Source organism: Paramormyrops kingsleyae, chromosome 9, assembly GCF_048594095.1.
Source record: "Paramormyrops kingsleyae isolate MSU_618 chromosome 9, PKINGS_0.4, whole genome shotgun sequence".
NCBI lineage: Eukaryota > Metazoa > Chordata > Actinopteri > Osteoglossiformes > Mormyridae > Paramormyrops > Paramormyrops kingsleyae.
The window spans coordinates 21,931,062-21,951,749 of record NC_132805.1 but is presented as its reverse complement, the minus strand read 5'-3'; the positions used below and the strand labels follow the sequence as shown (position 1 = coordinate 21,951,749).

At 39.9% G+C, this 20,688-nt stretch overlaps 2 protein-coding genes across 13 annotated transcripts in view; both read right to left on the bottom strand.

Annotated features, from left to right (window-relative positions):
- Positions 1-13,525, bottom strand: part of scn1ba (sodium channel, voltage-gated, type I, beta a) — a 57,278-nt gene extending 43,753 nt beyond the window's left edge. For 4 of the 10 annotated variants that reach the window (XR_011993027.1, XR_011993028.1, XR_011993029.1 and 1 more), the window contains exons 1-2: positions 6,572-7,103; positions 5,138-5,238 (exon numbers count right to left, since the gene is read on the bottom strand). Coding sequence is in view for 6 of the 10 variants with exons in the window: in XM_023804718.2 (XP_023660486.1) it covers positions 5,138-5,189 (52 nt within the window). In the remaining 4 variants the exon portion in view is untranslated. The other 6 variants (XM_023804718.2, XM_023804719.2, XM_023804716.2 and 3 more) reach the window with 6 other exon arrangements.
- Positions 1-20,223, bottom strand: part of LOC111840174 (uncharacterized) — a 77,396-nt gene extending 57,173 nt beyond the window's left edge. The window contains exons 1-5 of one of the 3 annotated variants that reach the window (XM_023804714.2): positions 20,082-20,223; positions 19,796-19,855; positions 19,508-19,635; positions 18,846-19,094; positions 15,422-18,527 (exon numbers count right to left, since the gene is read on the bottom strand). In XM_023804714.2, coding sequence (XP_023660482.1) covers positions 18,391-18,527; positions 18,846-19,094; positions 19,508-19,635; positions 19,796-19,855; positions 20,082-20,173 — 666 coding nt within the window. In that variant the 5' untranslated portion in view covers positions 20,174-20,223 and the 3' untranslated portion in view covers positions 15,422-18,390. Of the gene's footprint in view, positions 1-15,421; positions 18,528-18,845; positions 19,095-19,507; positions 19,856-20,081 lie in introns of those variants that run through there. The other 2 variants (XR_011993026.1, XM_023804713.2) reach the window with 2 other exon arrangements.
- Between the last annotated feature and the right edge of the window lie 465 nt (positions 20,224-20,688).

Genomic DNA, 20,688 nt, shown 5'->3' with positions numbered 1-20,688 from the left:
GAATCGTGAATCGAATTGATTCACTGTCTACCCAAAGATTCACAGCCCTACTAGCAAGATGTTGTTCCCAAACTTCTGTTTAAACACAGCCATTTCAGGTATTTGTTCTATTCCACCCCCAGATTGAATGAATTCATCTTCAAGGCTATATAATCAGTGGAATGATCCATGCTGGGAGTGAAATATAACAAATCACAATTATTAAAAAGCCATTGTAACCAAAGATATGCTTGTGTCAATGACATTCATATACCAGTGACAATCAAATAGTTATCCCTGTGTCGTAATTTCAAACAGATATCCTTGTGTTGTTATTTCAAATAGATATCCCCATGTTCTTATTTCAATTATATACACCCATGTTGTAATTCAACAGAAATTCTCATGTCATAATTTCAAATAGATATCCTCCAGTTGATATTTTACATAGATATCCCCATGTTATGTTTTCACATAGATATCACCATTATTCATCATCAGTATTTAAAATACCTATCCCCTTTTCATTATTTGACATAGCTTTGACATTTGTTATTTCACAAAGCTATCCCTGTGTCATTATTTGTGTCCAGTTGGTCTATGCATTCCCTTTGCTGCTCTCTGAAATCCTCCTAATGGTTTCTCTCCTCCATGGAGACCTTGCACCTGAGATCCCTTCCCCCATGTCACTGTGCACCCATCCCCCCCGTGTATCTTCCTCTGTGCATGCAAGAATTGGATGTCAGCTGTTACATGGAGCTGTACACCCCCTTTCCCCATCATTGTTCCCCAGCTAAGATGGGAATGTTGGCAGGCCATTCTGCTGTTAACAACACAAGCTGCTGCAAGCTGCTATCTAAGCACAGAGGTTAACAGGGGAGCATGCACCATGCTGCTGGACAGTAAGGAACTATAAGAATATAGCTATACCTGGTACAACAGGGGCTTCCCAGATGCATTTCATGCTGTAAAAAGCATGAAGCCACATGGGAGGTGGGGGGCAGAGGTGCAAATATGCCATACAAGCTAGTAGGACAAGGCCATGATATGATTCACTGTAAATCCTAAAACAATACATTTGTTGGACAATGCAAAATGATGCCATCACCTACTTTCTATTTCTGCCCCGAGTTATTTACATATAAACTTTGTTAAGTCACTCAGTCAGTTTCTAATGGCCTAACATGCCAACATGCTCCAAGAAATACAGTACTTATACAAATATAGCATCTAACAAAAAAAATCATATAGGGAAATTTCTGATTATATAATTTATTTTCAAAACTGTTTAACTTTCTGAGATTATAGTGATTTTAGAAGCATAACTTTCAGACATTTCCAGCATTTTTCTAGTTCTCTCTCTAAGTGGGGATGCATAAGCATGCATCATTCCCATCATCCTCTTTGTGATTTTGCACTGGCTAGCTTATGCTGTTAAACCAGGACTAGAAGGTCACACAGGTCACAAGTTGCATAACAGACTTACCTGATTTCCTTCCAAGTTTTTGTTTGGTCTCTTATTCTCTAATTCATTTCTCACTGCTTTCCCCAGTGGCCACAGAATATCTCCCCAGTCTACCACTCATCTTTTCTTGCCTGCTCTACAACCTCAGAATACACATGCAAGGTCCAAAAAGAGTAACTACCATTTTTTGCAGTGACAGTGTGAGAAAGCTTGTATGCTTTTTACTTAATGTTAAAATGATTTTATTCTGTAACAGTATCTTCTGAACACTGTATTCTAAATACTTAAAATAGAATAATATATTTTAACAATTCAAGCATACAAATAACATTTTATGCGAGTGATCAGCCAAATGCACCACAAATAAACAAACAAAACAGAAACAAGCCTAGTGTCACCTATAAAAATACTTCAAAAAATGGATCCAATAAACATCACCTGCTACTATATTCTGTCATTGTCAGGAGCTTGTAGATGTAGGGAAAATGCAAAAACCAAACACATGCAGTGATTCCTGGCAAGCTGACATATTTATACCATCTGTTCTGGCAGTTTGCTTGATAGATAAATGAATAGATTCCACCAGACATTTGCAGACATATTCTCCATTTGAGTATGACTATTGGCTGGTTCCTACATTATTATTAATATCAATACTAATATTATACTAGCCACCATTGTTATCATATGTACTGTGTGTGTGTGTGTGTGTACAAAAATAGTGCATCCTTTTGCCATATATATAATTTTGGTATATAGATATATACACTCACCTAAAGGATTATTAGGAACACCTGTTCAATTTCTCATTAATGCAATTATCTAATCAACCAATCACATGGCAGTTGCTTCAATGCATTTAGGGGTGTGGTCCTGGTCAAGACAATCTCCTGAACTCCAAACTGAATGTCAGAATGGGAAAGAAAGGTGATTTAAGCAATTTTGAGCGTGGCATGGTTGTTGGTAAAAGACGGGCCGGTCTGAGTATTTCACAATCTGCTCAGTTACTGGGATTTTGACGCACAACCATTTCTAGGGTTTACAAAGAATGGTGTGCAAAGGGAAAAACATCCAGTATGCGGCAGTCCTGTGGGCGAAAATGCCTTGTTGATGCTAGAGGTCAGAGGAGAATGGTCCGACTGATTCAAGCTGATAGAAGAGCAACTTTGGCTGAAATAACCACTCATTACAACCGAGGTATCCAGCAAAGCATTTGTGAAGCCACAACACGCACAACCTTGAGGCGGATGGGCTACAACAGCAGAAGACCCCACCGGGTACCACTCATCTCCACTACAAATAGGAAAAAGAGGCTACAATTTGCACGAGCTCACCAAAATTGGACAGTTGAAGACTGGAAAAATGTTGCCTGGTCTGATGAGTCTCGACAGTCAAATGGTAGAGTCAGAATTTGGCATAAACAGAATGAGAACATGGATCCATCATGCCTTGTTACCACTGTGCAGGCTGGTGGTGGTGGTGTAATGGTGTGGGAGATGTTTTCTTGGCACACTTTAGGCCCCTTAGTGCCAATTGGGCATCGTTTAAATTAGAGGTCGACCGATGTATCGGTTTTGCCGATTAATCGGCACCGATAGTTGATTCCCGGAACTATCGGTTATCGGCAAAAATCCACGCCGATAGTTTTTCCGGGTTGCGTCAGAGCTGAAGCGGCTGAGAACGGTCCGTTGTCCTTATACAGTGCGAGAGCCAACATATATATCTATGGCAAGAGCCGCCTCTATAGGCGAAAATCGCTGTAAAGCACATGCTTTTGTTTTGACACGTGATACTGTTAGTTGCAAGGAGAGCGCAAGCTGCCTGGAGAGAGCGCGGCACGGACAACGCTGACACTTCAAATGCACGTTTAAAACACAGACAGCGAAAAGGTATGTATACAGTACACTACAGTACATGTTTTCATCTCAATATAAAGTAATTCATTTGTTGATTAGATTCTGCATTGGAGAAAGAACAGCAGTATGTTTGTCGACAAGGCTGAGAGGACGCTAACATTAGCAGTACATCAAGCGGTTAAAATAATGTGGCAAAAATACACGCAAGTCCGACCCAAATGTTTAATGTCATGATTGTTACCATCAGGAATGCATTCGATTTCAGTTCTTTTTATCTTCAGGCACAGGGTGCGATTTGCCGGGGGGATGGGGGGATCCGACTGGAGCGCTTCGAAACAGTGAATCTTTTTGCGACGCAGTGTTTTACTGATTCGGAGTTTCAAAAAGCTCTGTTGATACTTTGCTCACCTTCTCTATATAATATATTTGTTGTTTGAAATGAAATCATTACTATTATAGGCCTAACTTACGATGTTTTTATTAAATTTGTTATCACGTAATACAGCTCCCTTCGTATTAAAACCATTTCATGACATGACGTGACACTCATTATCAGGTTCTTGCCTAAAAAGACGGGTATATAATGAGCGTTGTTAACAGATTACACAAACAGTTTGGTCAACCTCTGCCTATGGAGAGAGAAAAAAGTTTTCAAAATAGAAGCAAATATAGTGGGAGACTACACATATAATATACATTTACATAATTAATATTATATATAATTATAATATTATATAATTATATAATTATTATTATAATTCATTTTGTATGTAACTTTTTTTTTATTTATTTGGAGTGTTACTTTTTCTTTCAGTTTGAAAGCATGTCTTTAATTTACCTCAATATTTATTAATATATTCATATTTATTTCATATAGCACATTTTCATGATTCAGTACTGTTTTTTTGTTTGGTTTTTGTAATAAAGTTTAGTACTATTTTACATGTAGTGTTGTGTTTTAATTTAGTTTTTTTTTTTTAATCCAGTATCCATTTTAAAAACTATCGGTTATCGGCAAGTACAGACCAACCTAGCTATCGGTATCGGTAAAATTCAATATCGGTCGACCTCTAGTTTAAATGCCACGGCCTACCTGAGAATTGTTTCTGACCATGTCCATCCCTTTATGACCATGTACCCATCCTCTGATGGCTACTTCCAGCAGGATAATGCACCATGTCACAAAGCTTGAATCATTTCAAATTGGTTTCTTGAACATGACAATGAGTTCACTGCACTAAAATGGCCCCCAGAGTCACCAGATCTCAACCCAATAGAGCATCTTTGGGATGTGGTGGAACGGGAGCTTCGTGCCCTGGATGTGCATCCCACAAATCTCCATCAACTGCAAGATGCTATCCTATCAATATGGGCCAACATTTCTAAAGAATGCTTTCAGCACCTTGTTGAATCAATGCCACGTAGAATTAAGGCAGTTCTGAAGGCGAAAGGGGGTCAAACACCATATTAGTATGGTGTTCCTAATAATCCTTTAGGTGAGTGTATATTATATACATTATCTTTTAAATATGAAGGAACACACTGTATTCAAAATAAATGAAAAGCAGAATAGTGTGTTACTGCATGAATTTGTACATAGTATCTGCTTTAATTGTGATACTTAGATCAGATCTATAGTGTTAAACAATAAGCCAGCAATTTATCTCAGCATCTCCCATCCTGTAACAAAATACCAAACGTTCCTTCTATGACTCTGATGTCCCCCTGGCCAAAGGAACTGGCTGCCTGGCTCCATCATGTACAGGGAGGGAGGTGCAGCTGAAGAGGCTCATGCATGGTCCTGTGTGCAAGGAGGCTCAGCGGGGCTCCCACTCACCATAGAGCAGGCAGAGGAGGGCCGGGCCCAGCAGCAGCCGCAGTGCAGGCATGCTCGTGGTGGATGGGCGTGTCTGGCTGCTCAGAGTGGGTCCTCCAATGCTGACGCGGCAGGAGAGGAAGGGATATATGTGTACACAGGCCACCCCAAGGTGCAGCACAGTCTCACCAACAAATCAAGTGCAAAAAAAAAAAACACGACCTTGCCTTCCTGTACACACAAGATGCCTCCGTTCTTAGCCACTTGCAGTCCAAGTTAGTTACTCTTCTTGCGCCCCTTTGATCTGTGCTCTGAACTATATTCAGTCTGTAATAGAGATCAGCAAATGCTGGCAGGTGCTGAGCCACAACCCTGATAATGGCACTTGCAAAATGTATGCAGCTCTAGCATCACGTTGAATTCTATATATGACTTCATACATTGATTTCAGATCTGATCGATTTGATTATAATCCTGTGAATCCTTAAACACATTAAGCTCTTGTCCTTGGAGTTGTCTTCTGAGGTTATGCTCATTTATTTATAAACTTTTGAGTGTCTGTTCATGCTTTTAACAAGTACTGGCTGAGTGCCTTTCAAATCTCCTCACGAAGCATCAGCCAACATTATTCCAGGAAGACAGTTATGGTTCACAGAATGCAGCAAAATTCCAATAAATGCAAGACTCGATATAACTTGCAAAGGCTGTGCAGATGGAAGACACCACATCCAATCTCAATTCTAAATAACTGTGCAGGAGGAGCCCTGAGCTAATGACTAGCAAGCAGAACTTCCAAACCACAACTTTATATTACAGGAAGCACACCCACTTTCTTGTCATCTGTGTTTTGGCTTTAGTCAGTCATAGTGCAGTCAGAACAATATTTCAGCACTTTGTTAAATTTGTTATTGCTTTTGTTTTCTGGAATATATCAATCTGAAAACTACAGTAATAAAGCCATACACCGATACAATCTTCAGATGCCTGTTTGTTAAATTTAAGTGAACAAATTCTAATCTGTTCACATAGATTACGGCACACTTATCAATACTGCATACATAAGGTCACAGTGACTGACAGGTGGCGAATACAAGTATTGCAGTGTTTACAATTTGTACACACGCATTCTCTGTTGATATTCAACTGCAACGTTATTCTACTTATTCTGTCATGAAAAATAACTTTAGAAGTGCACATAAAAATGCAAAAGGACTGTAGCTAGTTACTCAAAAAGCATTAATTACAATTTACAAGTCACTGGAAAAAAAGTATTTCAATAATAATAATAATATTAATGGACAATGCACTTGCCACCAGGACGCACTGTATCTGGTTTATGACGCATACCAACGGCACATATGCTTATTGCAATTCGTTATAATATTGGCAATTGAAAGTGTTTATTTCTATTTCTATTTTAATTTAGATTTTTATATACTTCCTGATAACACATACCATTTATATAAGATGAGCGACGCTTTGAATGAATGATTTCTCCAGCACACTGACTACGATAAAAAAAAAAACAATACCATAGCATCCCAATATTTTTTTCCAGAGCGACAAATCAACCAGCTGTTAATTTCCGTCCCTTTCTACTAGCAATACATCTCAAAAATGTCTGTTCTATCCCTTGTCGAAATGATCATTTCCTTTACCCTTCCGATGTCTCTCTATGTTCGTCCTTTTCTTTAATCCCGTCTTCTGGAAATCGGAATACTGACGAGAACTGACTCCCAATGAGAGTCAACGTCTGTCGCAGCGTAATATGAAGTAATCAACGGTAAACCACGCATAAAATTCTTTAATTGACTGAAACGTAGAAATTAAGCACAAGAAGACCTAAGCCAAAAAGAGACGTCAAAAAGAGACGACCACACCAGTGATCGCAGAAAATATTCGTGCAGTTTCATTGTTTTCACGAAGGGTGTGATCTGTCGTGCTTTTGCGAGAGTATGAAGGAAAGAGATTAGGGGTGGGAGGAGGGACTGATGCATTGCAGTAGTGGGGTGGATGGGGAAAGGGAGGGAGGGAGAGCAGAAGACCGAAAAACAGTGGTTTGTGTAGTTATGGTAACGTCTATGAAACCTACGTACTGTGGCGTTATTAAGATATAATATACTACAATCATGAAATGTTGGTTTAAGTTTGTCCATTGCCTTTAAAATTGTATGCTATTCCTTTCTATGGTGTTTCTCACAAAAATGTATTGTTAGGTTACAGGAGCCTTTGTGTGTTTTGGGCATCTTTAAGAATGTGAACTTTTGCAATGCTGTTCCATTTTGCTGTTGTTCTTAACCTACATTTGCTAGTAAAACATCCATTTAAACAAGATGCTATCCTTCCTGACATTTCAGCAAGAACCCAGCAAAATGGAATATTATTCAGTTTGAAATGAAGAAGAACCTTAAAATGCTCACAACTGAGGATAGAAATTCTGTAGTAGCATATTATCATTTCCAATTACAAATCAATAAATATCTATAACTTTTGGATTAAAGACAAGGAATTACCATGTTAAGCCATGCTGTGCGTACCAGACAGTGTAAGAACAAGTTGGAGGTTGACACTTGTGTTTCTGTTTCTATTTAAATGCTTACCATGAACCCCCCTCCCGTCTCCCCAAAAAAAAACATTCCCCAGAACATAATGGATTAAAAACTGAGCATTACGTGTTTATTGTACTGTAGTTGGATGATGATTGTAAAAGTAACAACACTGAAGGGCACATGAATAAAACTTAGAGGAATTAAAATTTTAATTTACATACTGAAAGTGAATACAGAGTCGTGAAGTGTTTATAATGGAGGTCTGTATCATGAAGCAAAATTTCTTGCTTAGCTGGATAACCAAGGGACCCCAGTTTAATTAAATGAACTTTGTCTTCATTCACTTATATTTAGCCCATGATGCAGGCCCCAGAGCTAGGGAAATATCCTGTTTTCATTAGCATGGTATTCAATTTGTGTACTGTGTACATTTTAAAATTTGTTTGCACCACGTGATCTTGCTCGCACTGTGTGTACAGTACTGTCTATGAAGTTTGTCTCATTTGCACTATATGTACACTCACCTAAAGGATTATTAGGAACACCATACTAATACGGTGTTTGACCCCCTTTCGCCTTCAGAACTACCTTAATTCTACGTGGCATTGATTCAACAAGGCGCTGAAAGCATTCTTTAGAAATGTTGGCCCATATTCATAGGATAGCATCTTGCAGTTGATGGAGATTTGTGGGATGCACATCCAGGGCACGAAGCTCCCGTTCCACCACATCCCAAAGATGCTCTATTGGGTTGAGATCTGGTGACTGTGGGGGCCATTTTAGTACAGTGAACTCATTGTCATGTTCAAGAAACCAATTTGAAATGATTCGAGCTTTGTGACATGGTGCATTATCCTGCTGGAAGTAGCCATCAGAGGATGGGTACATGGTGGTTATAAAGGGATGGACATGGTCAGAAACAATGCTCAGGTAGGCCGTGGCATTTAAACGATGCCCAATTGGCACTAAGGGGCCTAAAGTGTGCCAAGAAAACATCCCCCACACCATTACACCACCACCACCAGCCTGCACAGTGGTAACAAGGCATGATGGATCCATGTTCTCATTCTGTTTACGCCAAATTCTGACTCTACCATTTGAATGTCTCAACAGAAATCGAGACTCATCAGACCAGGCAACATTTTTCCAGTCTTCAACTGTCCAATTTTGGTGAGCTCGTGCAAATTGTAGCCTTTTTTTCCTATTTGTAGTGGAGATGAGTGGTACCCGGTGGGGTCTTCTGCTGTTGTAGCCCATCCGCCTCAAGGTTGTGCATGTTGTGGCTTCACAAATGCTTTGCTGCATACCTCGGCTGTAACGAGTGGTTATTTCAGACAAAGTTGCTCTTCTATCAGCTTGAATCAGTCGGCCCATTCTCCTCTGACCTCTAGCATCAACAAGGCATTTTCGCCCACAGGACTGCTGCATACTGGATGTTTTTCCCTTTGCACAACATTCTTTGTAAACCCTAGAAATGGTTGTGCATGAAAATCCCAGTAACTGAGCAGATTGTGAAATACTCAGACCGGCCCGTCTGGCACCAACAACCACGCCACGCTCAAAATTGCTTAAATCAGCTTTCTTTCCCATTCTGACATTCAGTTTGGAGTTCAGGATATTGTCTTGACCAGGACCACACCCCTAAATGCATTGAAGCAACTGCCATGTGATTGGTTGATTAGATAATTGCATTAATGAGAAATTGAATAGGTGTTCCTAATAATCCTTTAGGTGAGTGTATGTTCATCTGTGCACTGTGTTATTGCTGCTGCATGCACCAAAATTTCCTCCTGGGATCAATAAATAAATAATCAAACAAATAATCTTAATCATAATTTCTTATATTATATCACCATTACTATCATTATGGTACTTTTTCACTATCATAATTCGGACAATGACTGGACTGATAAAGGATGAAAAATTATATGGTCAGGAAAATAGAAACTGAGGAAGCAAAAGAAAAACTATTATAGTACATTATTATAGTACATTACTATATACCAAATTATCTACCCTTGCATTCCAGATAATACAGGACCCATCTTTCACACAAAATGGGTACACTTGAAAATGACTTCTACCTCAAGAATGCTAATGAAATTTAAGAAAAAACATTACTAATTTAAAAAGCATTAGGTGTTTTTAACTTGTGAAATTTCTTAAATATCCCTGTGAGATTCCAGGAAATTAAGATAATGGAAAACCTTCTCAGGATTAGTTCCAAAAGCAGCTAAGTCTCTCTGTCTGTGATCAGAAGTTTGTTGGACCAGGCCCAACCTCACCAGAATAACCACATCTTTGATAGAGGAAGGTCCTTAGCCCCTAGTTTATAAGTATTATTGTTATTAAAATCATCATAATTAAATAATGGCACACCCTTACATTGCTCCATGCAGCCTTTGCAGGTAAACATGTTCCTACAGTATGTTTGTATCTATGACATGTCCCTTAAAAAAAGGCATATGTCAGCACACGGCAAGCAGGCAAGGTAAACTAGGTAAACGGAACAGGCAACAGGTGAGAACAATCAGGGCTGAACACGAGGTAATGAGGGGGGCGTGGCACACATCGGGATCGTACGGAGCGGGATGTGACAGAACCCCCCCCACAAAGGCGTGAATCTGTTCAGCCTCACATAAAAGAGATGAAGGAGGGACATGATTGAAGTTCTTGCTACAAAAATCTGAAAAAATCTGACTTTTATTTTTTTATCATTCTTGAACAGAACATGGTAACACAAATGAAGTTGCTGGTGAAATTAGTATTTTACAGCAGTATATACCTAGAAAGACTGACTGGGTCAATTGACGTAATGTCATGCAAATGAATTAGATAACCAAGTCATAATAACAATAACATAATAGTCATAACACCATCACCGACAGGGCAACTTCAGAGAAGAGTCAGCTGTCAAGTCACGGTCGCTTGTAAACGCAACAAAACTGTCACTACCTGTGACACGTGCAAGCGTCCTGTTTGCGGCAAATGCTTGGCCAAAATATGCATGAGCTGTCAAACGAAAGCTAACTGAAGCTAACTTTTTTCAGATTTTTGTAGCAAGAACTTCAATGAGAAATAGCAGTGATTTTGTTTGATTTGGGTCAATTGACCCAGTCAGTCTTTCTAGTGTTAAACTTTATTTTACCAGGTAAATTAACTGAAAACCAGTTCTCACTGCTTTATGTGATATTCGGGAAAAATAGCAGATTACGCATCAGAACTGCCTGGTACAAACATCATGTGTGTAACTAAACTCTTCAGCCAATAAGGGAAAAGGTTAGTCGTCACGGAGGCAGTTCCATTTTGTGCAGCCGGGTGAGAGGTCGCAATGCATCTAACCGTAATGTAATCACTCAATGACCGGACTGGGGAAACAAACTGAAACGTGGACTTAATACAGAGGACTAATGACAACAACCAGAAACAGCTGATCACATGGGGATCCCACACGAGGTTAATGAGAGGGCGTGGCACACAGAAGGAGCGGACGATCGGGGCAGGACAGGGGTAATGTTGGGATAAGATCTTTATTGTTTTGGAAGCCATTAAGAAAAAAATGCTCTTCTTGTTTTATCCTGTTCATTTTGTGTTTAAATGCTTAAAAAAAAAAAACATATTTAGGTGTAATTTTGGGGGGCCGGGAACCAATTAATTGGTTTTCCATTATTTATTTATGGGAAAAATGAGATCAGAACTCGAACTTTTTAGGATTCGATCCGGAGTCCGGAACAGATTAAGTTCGAGAACCGAGGTACCACTGTACAGTGGAAACTGCTTATATTGATCATGGTTATAGTGATCAACTGCTTGTATGGATCAAAAAGCTTGGTATGGAATCATTCCTGTACAAAAATGGTTTAAATAATTTGCTTTGAGTAATCAAGTAGTCCACTTATATTGTTCACTTTTGGTCTTTTTAAACATGACAATATAAGGAAAAAATTAAAACTGCAGTATTTTTTTTACTTTATTTTGATCGCACCACTTTGCCTTGTGGTAGCCCGTCTGCTTCTGGCTAGCTACCGTAGGCTAATGCTGCGGCCATTGAAAACATGACAGGGAAAAAGAAAGTACAGTGGTACTCATTATAACTCGAATTTCTTAAAAGTCAACCAGTTTGAAAAAAATCAGGGGCAGGACACATTGTTTGGATACATTTATTTTCTTACTATACAAATTACTGTTTTGATAAATGTGCTTAGATGTGTTTAGTACAGTATATGCTCTTGTTTTATCCGGTTCATTTTGTGTTTAAATGCTAAAAAAAAACATATTTAGGTATAATTTTTTGGGGCCGGGAACCAATTAATTGGTTTTCCATTATTTCTTATGGGGAAAATTTTATCACAGCTCGAACTTTTTAGGATTTGATCCGGAGTTCTGAACGGATTAAATTAGAGTTTTGAGGTACCACTGTAATTTTCTCTCAATGATAAATATAAATATACTGGGCCAATTTAGACACAGTCAATCTATCCTCCACGCTTTTGGACCATGGGAGGAAACAGGAGCCCCCGGCAAAAACCCACGCAAACACGGGGAGAGAGTGTGAACTCCACACAGAAAGGACCTGGGACTGAACCCAGAACCTTTTTGGTATGAGACAGCAGCGCTAACCACTGCACCACCCACTGAAACTACAATATGGTATATTTTATGTACAGTACTGCATTATAGTGTATTTGAATTATACACAATTCAATAGTATGAAAAGCATTTGAATCAGCTATACTGTATTATGAACGAGTCATTAAAAGTCCCAACATAGGAACACTGTCCTATGTTTATGTCATAAATATACAAATGTCAATTAGATTGTAATCTGCCTGAGACAAAGAGAAAGAAAATTTAAAAAATGGTTATAATGATAACTATAAGTGTTTTCCATGATTGGGTAGTTTTGAAACGTAGAAATTAAGCACAAGAAGACCTAAGCCATCCCTCACAAGCTCCACAACAATCATTATTCCCTCCCGACTGAGGTGGTATCCTTTAAGTAATTTAATGTTTCCAAGACATTATGATGTGAATTGACAGCAGCTGATTTTGCGACTGTTTGTGAATTGGTCTTAGTGACGGTTTTCCCAACGTAGTCGTTCATAAACATGCAAGTAATTCAAGCAAGTATGGTACGAGAAAAACTCACCCGCGATGTCCCCAATCATCGCAGCAACTAGTTGCTCAAAGGGTGTGAGACCAGGAATTCCGCTACCTCCGTCTGTGCTGTTAAGACTCTTACGGTCTCACGGTAGCTGGAGGCGCTATCTGAGCAGCTCCATATGCCGTAATGCCCGGTACGTCCAAGGCTTACTCAGTTGCAATTAGGGCGTCACTCCCGAACAAAATAAAACCACATTGCTTAAGTTGCCCTACTACAAAGGAAAAGGGGGGAACAGAAATATCCACCAAATGCAAATACGAATTAGCTCCTAGCCACCGTAATGAAGTGGCGTATTTACCAATAGACAAACTCAGCTCTGAACTAAAGCCTCAAAAGACGTGCTATATCTAAATATAAATAGCACGGTGGGACTTAGATTCCCACCGAAAGGTACGTCCCCGATATTAAAACGGGATACGACTGGAACAAAAAGAACTATTCTCTTTTTTTTTTCCGCGCCAAGCCGCGTGCCGCGTATGTCTCTTCCCGATCATGCTCCCGCCTCTCTTTTATATGTTCTCCAATCTGTAGTACTAATCCAATGATGGACAGTCCCAATCACCTATTCTTTAACAACTGCCACTATGAGGAATCAAACTAGGTAGCGCATAGAGAACAAGTTGGTACTACCTGCTCTTAAAGACACCGTACGCTTAGGCCATGAATTAATCAATCCAGCCACATACATGTAACACACTATATCAGTTACTCATCCGTATAGGCTGAGTAATGCCAGGCTACATACAATTTTGGTCCCAGAATAAGAAATGTCTTCTTACCAAGAAGCCAGCCATCACGCACCACAGCATTGAATTAAGAATTAAGGTCATTGGTCAGTGGTCATTGTCAACACACCACAGCACCCAGTGCACAACAACATATGTGACTTTCGTGACATAGCAGGGGGCAGCTAATTCAGCGCCCGGGGAGCAGTGCTTGGGGACGGTACCTTGCTCAGGGTACCTTAGTGGTGACTTGTTGGTGGGGGATTCGAACCTGCAATCTTTCAATTACAAGTGCGCTACCCTAACCATCAAGCCACCACTGCCACCACTGTGAAGTTTGATTCCAACACTACTATTTCTGAGAATGAAGGAATCATGGGTTGAGCCAGGCCATCTTGCCACAACATTAGTGAGACACATTTTCGCGTCGCATATGATCTGCACATTGATGGAGTGGAAGTTCTTTCTATTCACATATGCAACTTCATTCTCTGAAGGCGCTTTTATAGCAATGTGCGTGCAGTCGATCGCTCTGATTACATTTGGAAAACCGGACATCGCTGCGAATTGCGCTTTAATGTTTGCCTGTTCACCCACAGTGTAGGGAAAATTTATATATCTCGATGACAAGCGGATTATGCCATCCCATACAGCTGGCATTTCTCAGTGATGACTGAGAAATGCCTGATCGGTCCACAAGTTCACGCTGAAAAGCACCTGTGGCTAAAAATCCGAGGGTGGAGAGAACTTGTACAGGTACCGGTAAGGCGCAATTTCTTGCAGTCTTCCTCCGTAAAGCTGGCTCCAGTTCAGCACACAGCTCCAAGAGGATAGCTCTTGGAAATCTGAATCGACTTAGTAGCCAGTCATCATCATGAGCCAAGAAATCACTGTGATCCCTGAATACGCGCTCTCTTCTGACTCTTCCATTTGCAATGTCCTCTAACAATGCAAGAGCAGCCATGGTTGGAATATTTTTTGTCTTTCCCTGCACCGTTTTATTGTCACAGATTGATTACGATCAGGTGACCGATGGCCAATTAATTTCGGTGTATTTCATGCAGACCGCGTCATGAATGCGAGTCTGACACAGTGAAACTGCAGTAGCACTCTTTTGCCAGTAGGTGCCTCCATTTTGCCAAATCGAGCAGAAACTTGCGTACGCCTTGTCTGGGGTTGCCGTGAGAATGTGCGTGGCGGTACGCCAAGTTTAGTTTTTATACATCTCGATGTGAGCGTGGAAACGGGCGTGCGCAACATTTTTATGCGTAAGCACCGTTTATACATGAGGCCCCAGGAGTCCAACATTTAGGACTGACATGCCCATTATTTCTAGGAATTTATCACAAATAGACAAGTTAGAAGCTACTTTTAGCCTTAAGATGCTTTGTGAATACGGACCAAGACTGTGCAATAAAGTCTTCCAACCATTAACTTACCTTGGAAGTTAGGTCTATCATTTAGAGTTACAGAAAAGTGAAGACTGCAAAACAGTTACTAAAGAACAGCTAGAAATAGCTAAAATAGCCAGAAGACAATTCTCTGTTAGTTGGTTTCAAATGAGAGCATAAAGAATGAAGTGCGTCATAGTAAAACATGGAGGTGACAAGTGTAAGCTTTCCTGCTTGATCACCACACGTGAAAATGGACCTCAGGGAATCTATGCATTGAATTCAGAGGTGGAGCCGGACCGTGAAACAATAGATATTTTTCAATTGTCTCATGAAACACATGTGCGCACACACACACACACAGGTTAGTAATTTTATCTTTGTGGGGACTAATGTTTTTCCATTGTCACAACCTCGGGAGTTTCTATCAGGGGGTGTGGCATGGTGCAGGCAGGAAAAGGTGGATGATCCACTGATGGCGCCGCAAAACAGGGATTTATTAACAGAACATGAGAACACGAGGAAACACTACAAAACAAACAGACCACAATGGGTCAAAACTAAAAAGGGGTACAAAAATACTAACAGAACAGAATAATCTACAAAGGGAAACTGGTTACACAGAGAACAGGCAGGTAATCAAAAACTAGCAACCAGGGGGGTATTCCAGAAAGCTTGGTTAACTTACCATTTGGTAAATCTTAACCTCTGGGTTGATATACCCCAAACCCGCATACCATGAGTATGTCGGTTCCAAAACACCTGAGAAGAGTAAGTTCAATCAACCTCCTATCGGTTACCCAGAGTTAATGCGCGTGCACCGTGCATACATAAAGACGTTTTCAATTGATCGCCGATTTCACGAGTCAGAATGGAAAATCAAAGTGAAAAAAAGAGAGCGGCATACTTCACAGAGGCGGAGTTGGAAGTTTTAATGCACGCATATGAGGAATTCAAGCCAATAATAATGAAAAAAAGCAAAACGGCTGCATCGGCTAAAGAAAGAGTTGGCTTGGCAAAAAATAACGGACAGAGTAAATGCGTGTGTATTAAATTGCAAATTTGACATCGCCTCCCCTTTTATTATAATGCAAAATAATTAAACACTTAACAAGGCAAAAAATTAAGGATACAAAATCAAGTTACCTGCACATTGATACTATGAATAGATTTCCTCCGCTATCTCGCTGTACTTGTATAGTGACAATAAAGACATCTATCTATCTATCTATCTATCTATCTATCAACATAGTCTCCCTCATTTATTGAAGGAGCTTTAATAGGAATGTAGGTGCCATCAATGCACCCAATTATGAATGAATGAATGCCTTTTATTGTCACTATACATGTATTACATGTATTCCAAATTACATTTGGAAACCCTGAAATAGAAAGTCATATATGGAAGTATCAAGTGTGTGTGTGTGCAGGATGAATACATGTAGGCTATAGATATAAATAGTATGACTATATATTAAATATGCATCATAGATTTTACTACAAAGGACAAACCTACCACTCTGTGGAATTCCTCTTTAATAACACGCAGAGCTCTATGGACAGGGAACTGTACAAACGTATGTAAGAAGCGTTAAGTACCAGACATACTGTGCGAACGGCTCTACGCACAGTTGCCTTTCCTATATGCTCTGCGTCGCCCATATTGTACAAAAAATGCCCTGACGCCAAAAACCGAAGTGCTATGCACAGGATGTTTTCTGTGCTAAGCACAGACCCGCGGTTTGGGTTTGTGACATTTGCAATATGCGGTTTCAAGAGATGTTAAGTAAATGAACGATTCTTTTGAAAACTGATAACGCTTTTTCAAATAATCATTAGGAAATGACAAGACATCAATACGCGGTCTTATAACTGTCTCCCGGCGAAAAAAACCTTGTATAATGTATGCCTCCACGTTCACAGGATCGTCATCAAAAGGGCACGCCATGCTCAGTAACCTTCTGCAACAAACTTACCCTGGAACATAACCTGCTCAGTAGCAGGTTATCTTCAGAGAGTAAGCTGCTATGGTTACGTACATACCCAGAAAGTTAACCTCCGTTTTTGGAACCGAAAGTTGAGGTTATCCACTAACTTACCCTTAAACTTACCCGGGTATGTCACATAACCTGCTTTCTGGAATACCCCCCTGGAATACCCCCCAGAACACCATCAAACAAAATATTATCAACAATGACTCCACCAGTTACAGAACAGGATCAGGAACTTAAATACAGAGGGCTAACAAGAATAACGTAGGACAGGTGAGAACAATTCACAAGGGCTGGTAAAACGGGCAACAGGTGTAATTAAAAAACAAATAAACTAAGTGATGAAACTCAAACTAGGAAACAGAACTCTAGGGGAACAACAAAGACAAGTAAAACACAACCACAAGCACCCTGCAAAACCCAAAACAACGCAAACCACTAAACTCAGGAAGTAGAAAAAGACTAATACAAAAAGAAACACTAGGGAACAAAATCTACTAAGGACAAACAGAGGTGGCTGGATTTGAACACAAGACAACAGGTTTTATAGCAGGGGTGGCCAATCTTATCCACAAAGGGTGCATGTGTGTGGGTTTTTGCTGCAGCTCCCTAATTATATTACCAATTAGAGGACAACAGGTTTTATAGCAGGGGTGCCCAATCTTATCCACAAAGGGTGTGTGTGTGTGTGTGTGTGTGTTTTCGCTGCAGCTCCCTAATTATATTACTAATTAGAGGACTGATTGGCTGAGGAGTCCTCACACCTGGGTTTGAACAGCTGACTTAAAAGTTACCCCAAAAACCTGCATACACACCAGCCCTTTGCGGATAAGATTGACCACCGCTAGTTTATAGGTCACATACTCAACTCTTTGAGCCACATGGCAATCCAGGGAATAAGGGAAACACACTAAAGACTTTAACAACAAGGAGGACAAGATGGCCAGTGACATCTGCTGGCCAAACAGGGAGAAGACATGAAAGACTGGAACAAACGGGTGCTGACCCTGACTTCCATTCATTTCTATGGGGAAAACTCTAATCCCAACATGACGACCTTAACCCCTACCCAGCTCTAACCTTAACCATAAGTTTTTTGATCGCACTCACAGATCTTTGTGGGAACCTGAAAACTAGTCCCCACAACGCCAAAATAGCAGGTTTTTATCACATTGTGCGGAACATTTGGTCCCCACAATATAATATAAACATAATCCACACACACACATACAAACAGACACAGTCATACCGTACACCTCTACACTAGCACTTCATGTTTTAAATGTTTAGATTGGAAAATACAATACCTTCATGTCTGAACTCTGCAGTTGAGAGTTTGTAATAATGGCACTTGAAGACATCCTGTCCTAAATCCATATTTATGGTTTTTTATTCTGTACCTGTCTCCATCCATCCATCCATCCATCTTTTATACATGCTTATCCTATGCACAGTCATGGGAATCCAGAGCCTTTGCAGCATATTTTGCGGATGAGAAGAATCACAAGAAAAAAGAGGAGGACACTGAGGGGAATCAGAAGAATGATGGCATACAAGAAGACTGGTTCTGGAAGGTCCTGTGCATGGGGCTCTAAAAAGGAAGTGGGGTGAAAACAGCTCCATCAGCTGTGGGCTTCATTAAAAGTGGGTGCTTTAACAGTGGGGAATACATTCAACAAAGACTATACCAATACATTTACAGATCAGAATACTAGTTATATAACTGATGCATTTATCTAAAGTGATTAGCATTTTTGTACAGTTATGGGTAACTTCCTGGACAAATGGAAGTTTAGTGTGTACAGGGCTTGAGCCAACAGCTTTCACAAACACTGAATTACACTGCATTGTCATTACACTCATGCCTAAAATTAAATAAGGACAAATGCAAACACAGAAGTCAACTCACTCTGCAACCTGAATGACCGGGTCAGAACAACAGTGGAGCCCAAGTTGAGCTGACACTCGTATTCCCTGCCATTTTCAAATGGAATGAGTGCTGACAGTCCTGTGTGGTGGTCACTGGTGTCATTTTGGCTTCGGGCCACTTCTCTCCCATCACGGAACATGGTGAGATATAAATTGGAGTTTCCAGACACTTCGATGTTGCACTGTAGTTTGCGTTTTAACTCATCAGAAATGTTAAAGGTCATGGGTCCTGGAACACAAATAAATACACAAATATATACAGTGTGTCTTTAATGTTACATAATATATTTCTATATTAGGAAAAACATAGCAAGTCCAATGTCCATGCACATTATAATATTGTGCATATATGATTAATAATATGATTGTACTATCATACTGTTAGTTGCTTTCCTGAAGCCTTATTTGATTCAACATTGCATTGTCACACTTTGCCTGTATATGTATATATTGGGAAAAAGGTAAAGAGTGCTGCTAATGGTTCTGCTTTGTTCAGAAACCCAGAAAGGTAGTGTTCCCTCTCAAAATAATTCTGATATCAAAAACTGTGAAAAAGGTTGTTGTACTTATTGCTGCAAATATTTTGCCATCTGCCATTATGAATAGACACAAAAAACCCAGCCATAGGGCAACTGAAGTTACCATGAACTTGAAGCATGACTCCCTGTCCTCTGGTCCTGGCACCCATGCCTGCTCTCTCATAGGACACCATGCAGTGGTACTTTCTGCTGTCCTCCCACTGGACTCTGAGCAAAATGATGGAACTGTTCCTGCAGTTCAAGTCAAGATTAAGAACCACCACCCGATTCTGGTACTGTGGTGAGGCTTTAGGGTAAATAAACATATCTGCTCCATAATACCAATACAGAATGGGTCCCGTTATCATCTCGTCAGAAGTGTGGAAAAACTGGCAATTCAAAGTGACATTACCATCCAGTTGTGAGACAATAATGCTGGGATTCTCGGTCACAGACACCAGGGTGGAACATCCTGAGCAACAAATGAAATCTGACTTGAATACCTATTGATAGATTCAGTCCAACTGAATTCTTTCCAATAGACTCATTTCCATAATGAAACCATCTCCATTCCATTCTCCATAATTTTATATTTCATTTGCCTTAAAATCATTTATGTAAGGTACTTTGCAATCTTAGTATAAATAGACATTTCTACTAAAAATCAAGACAAGGCAAAACAAATAACTGATTCTCACCTTGATGTAAGTAGAACAACACAGAGAAGATAAGCCATAGATCTAAAACACTTTGATAAGGACACAACATTGTCAGTTTTGTCATTTCTCATAAACAGTCATTACATTCTTTGTAGTGCAGGAAAATGTCAACCAACATATTTGTCACACAGGATGACAGTGATGACGCACAATTTCCGTTAGTCTAGATTCAGTTCTATAATGCAAGTATCAGTTTCATAATGGAAGTCAGCATGTAATACCAGTTCCACCTCTAAACAAATGATTGCACATTTTGGATGAACAACTTGTAAATTGACTTTTCTTAGACAAAATATTATATGCATTCATTTTATAAGTGCTTATCTCAGTCAAGGTTACAGAGGACCTGGAGCATGTCATAAGCGGCATACGGCACAAGGCCAAAATCAAGGAAATTCTAATGTGTTTTGTATAAATGTGTCAGCAAAGCAATTGTAACGACTCAGGCTGGACTCCTTAAAATGAAGTTAACGACCTAACTCTACTTACATGGATAAGAGCTGGATCTGAATATCACTGGCATGGGCTTGAATGAATGTTTTCCCACCTTCAACCCACCCCCCTTTCCTCTCACTATGCTACCAGA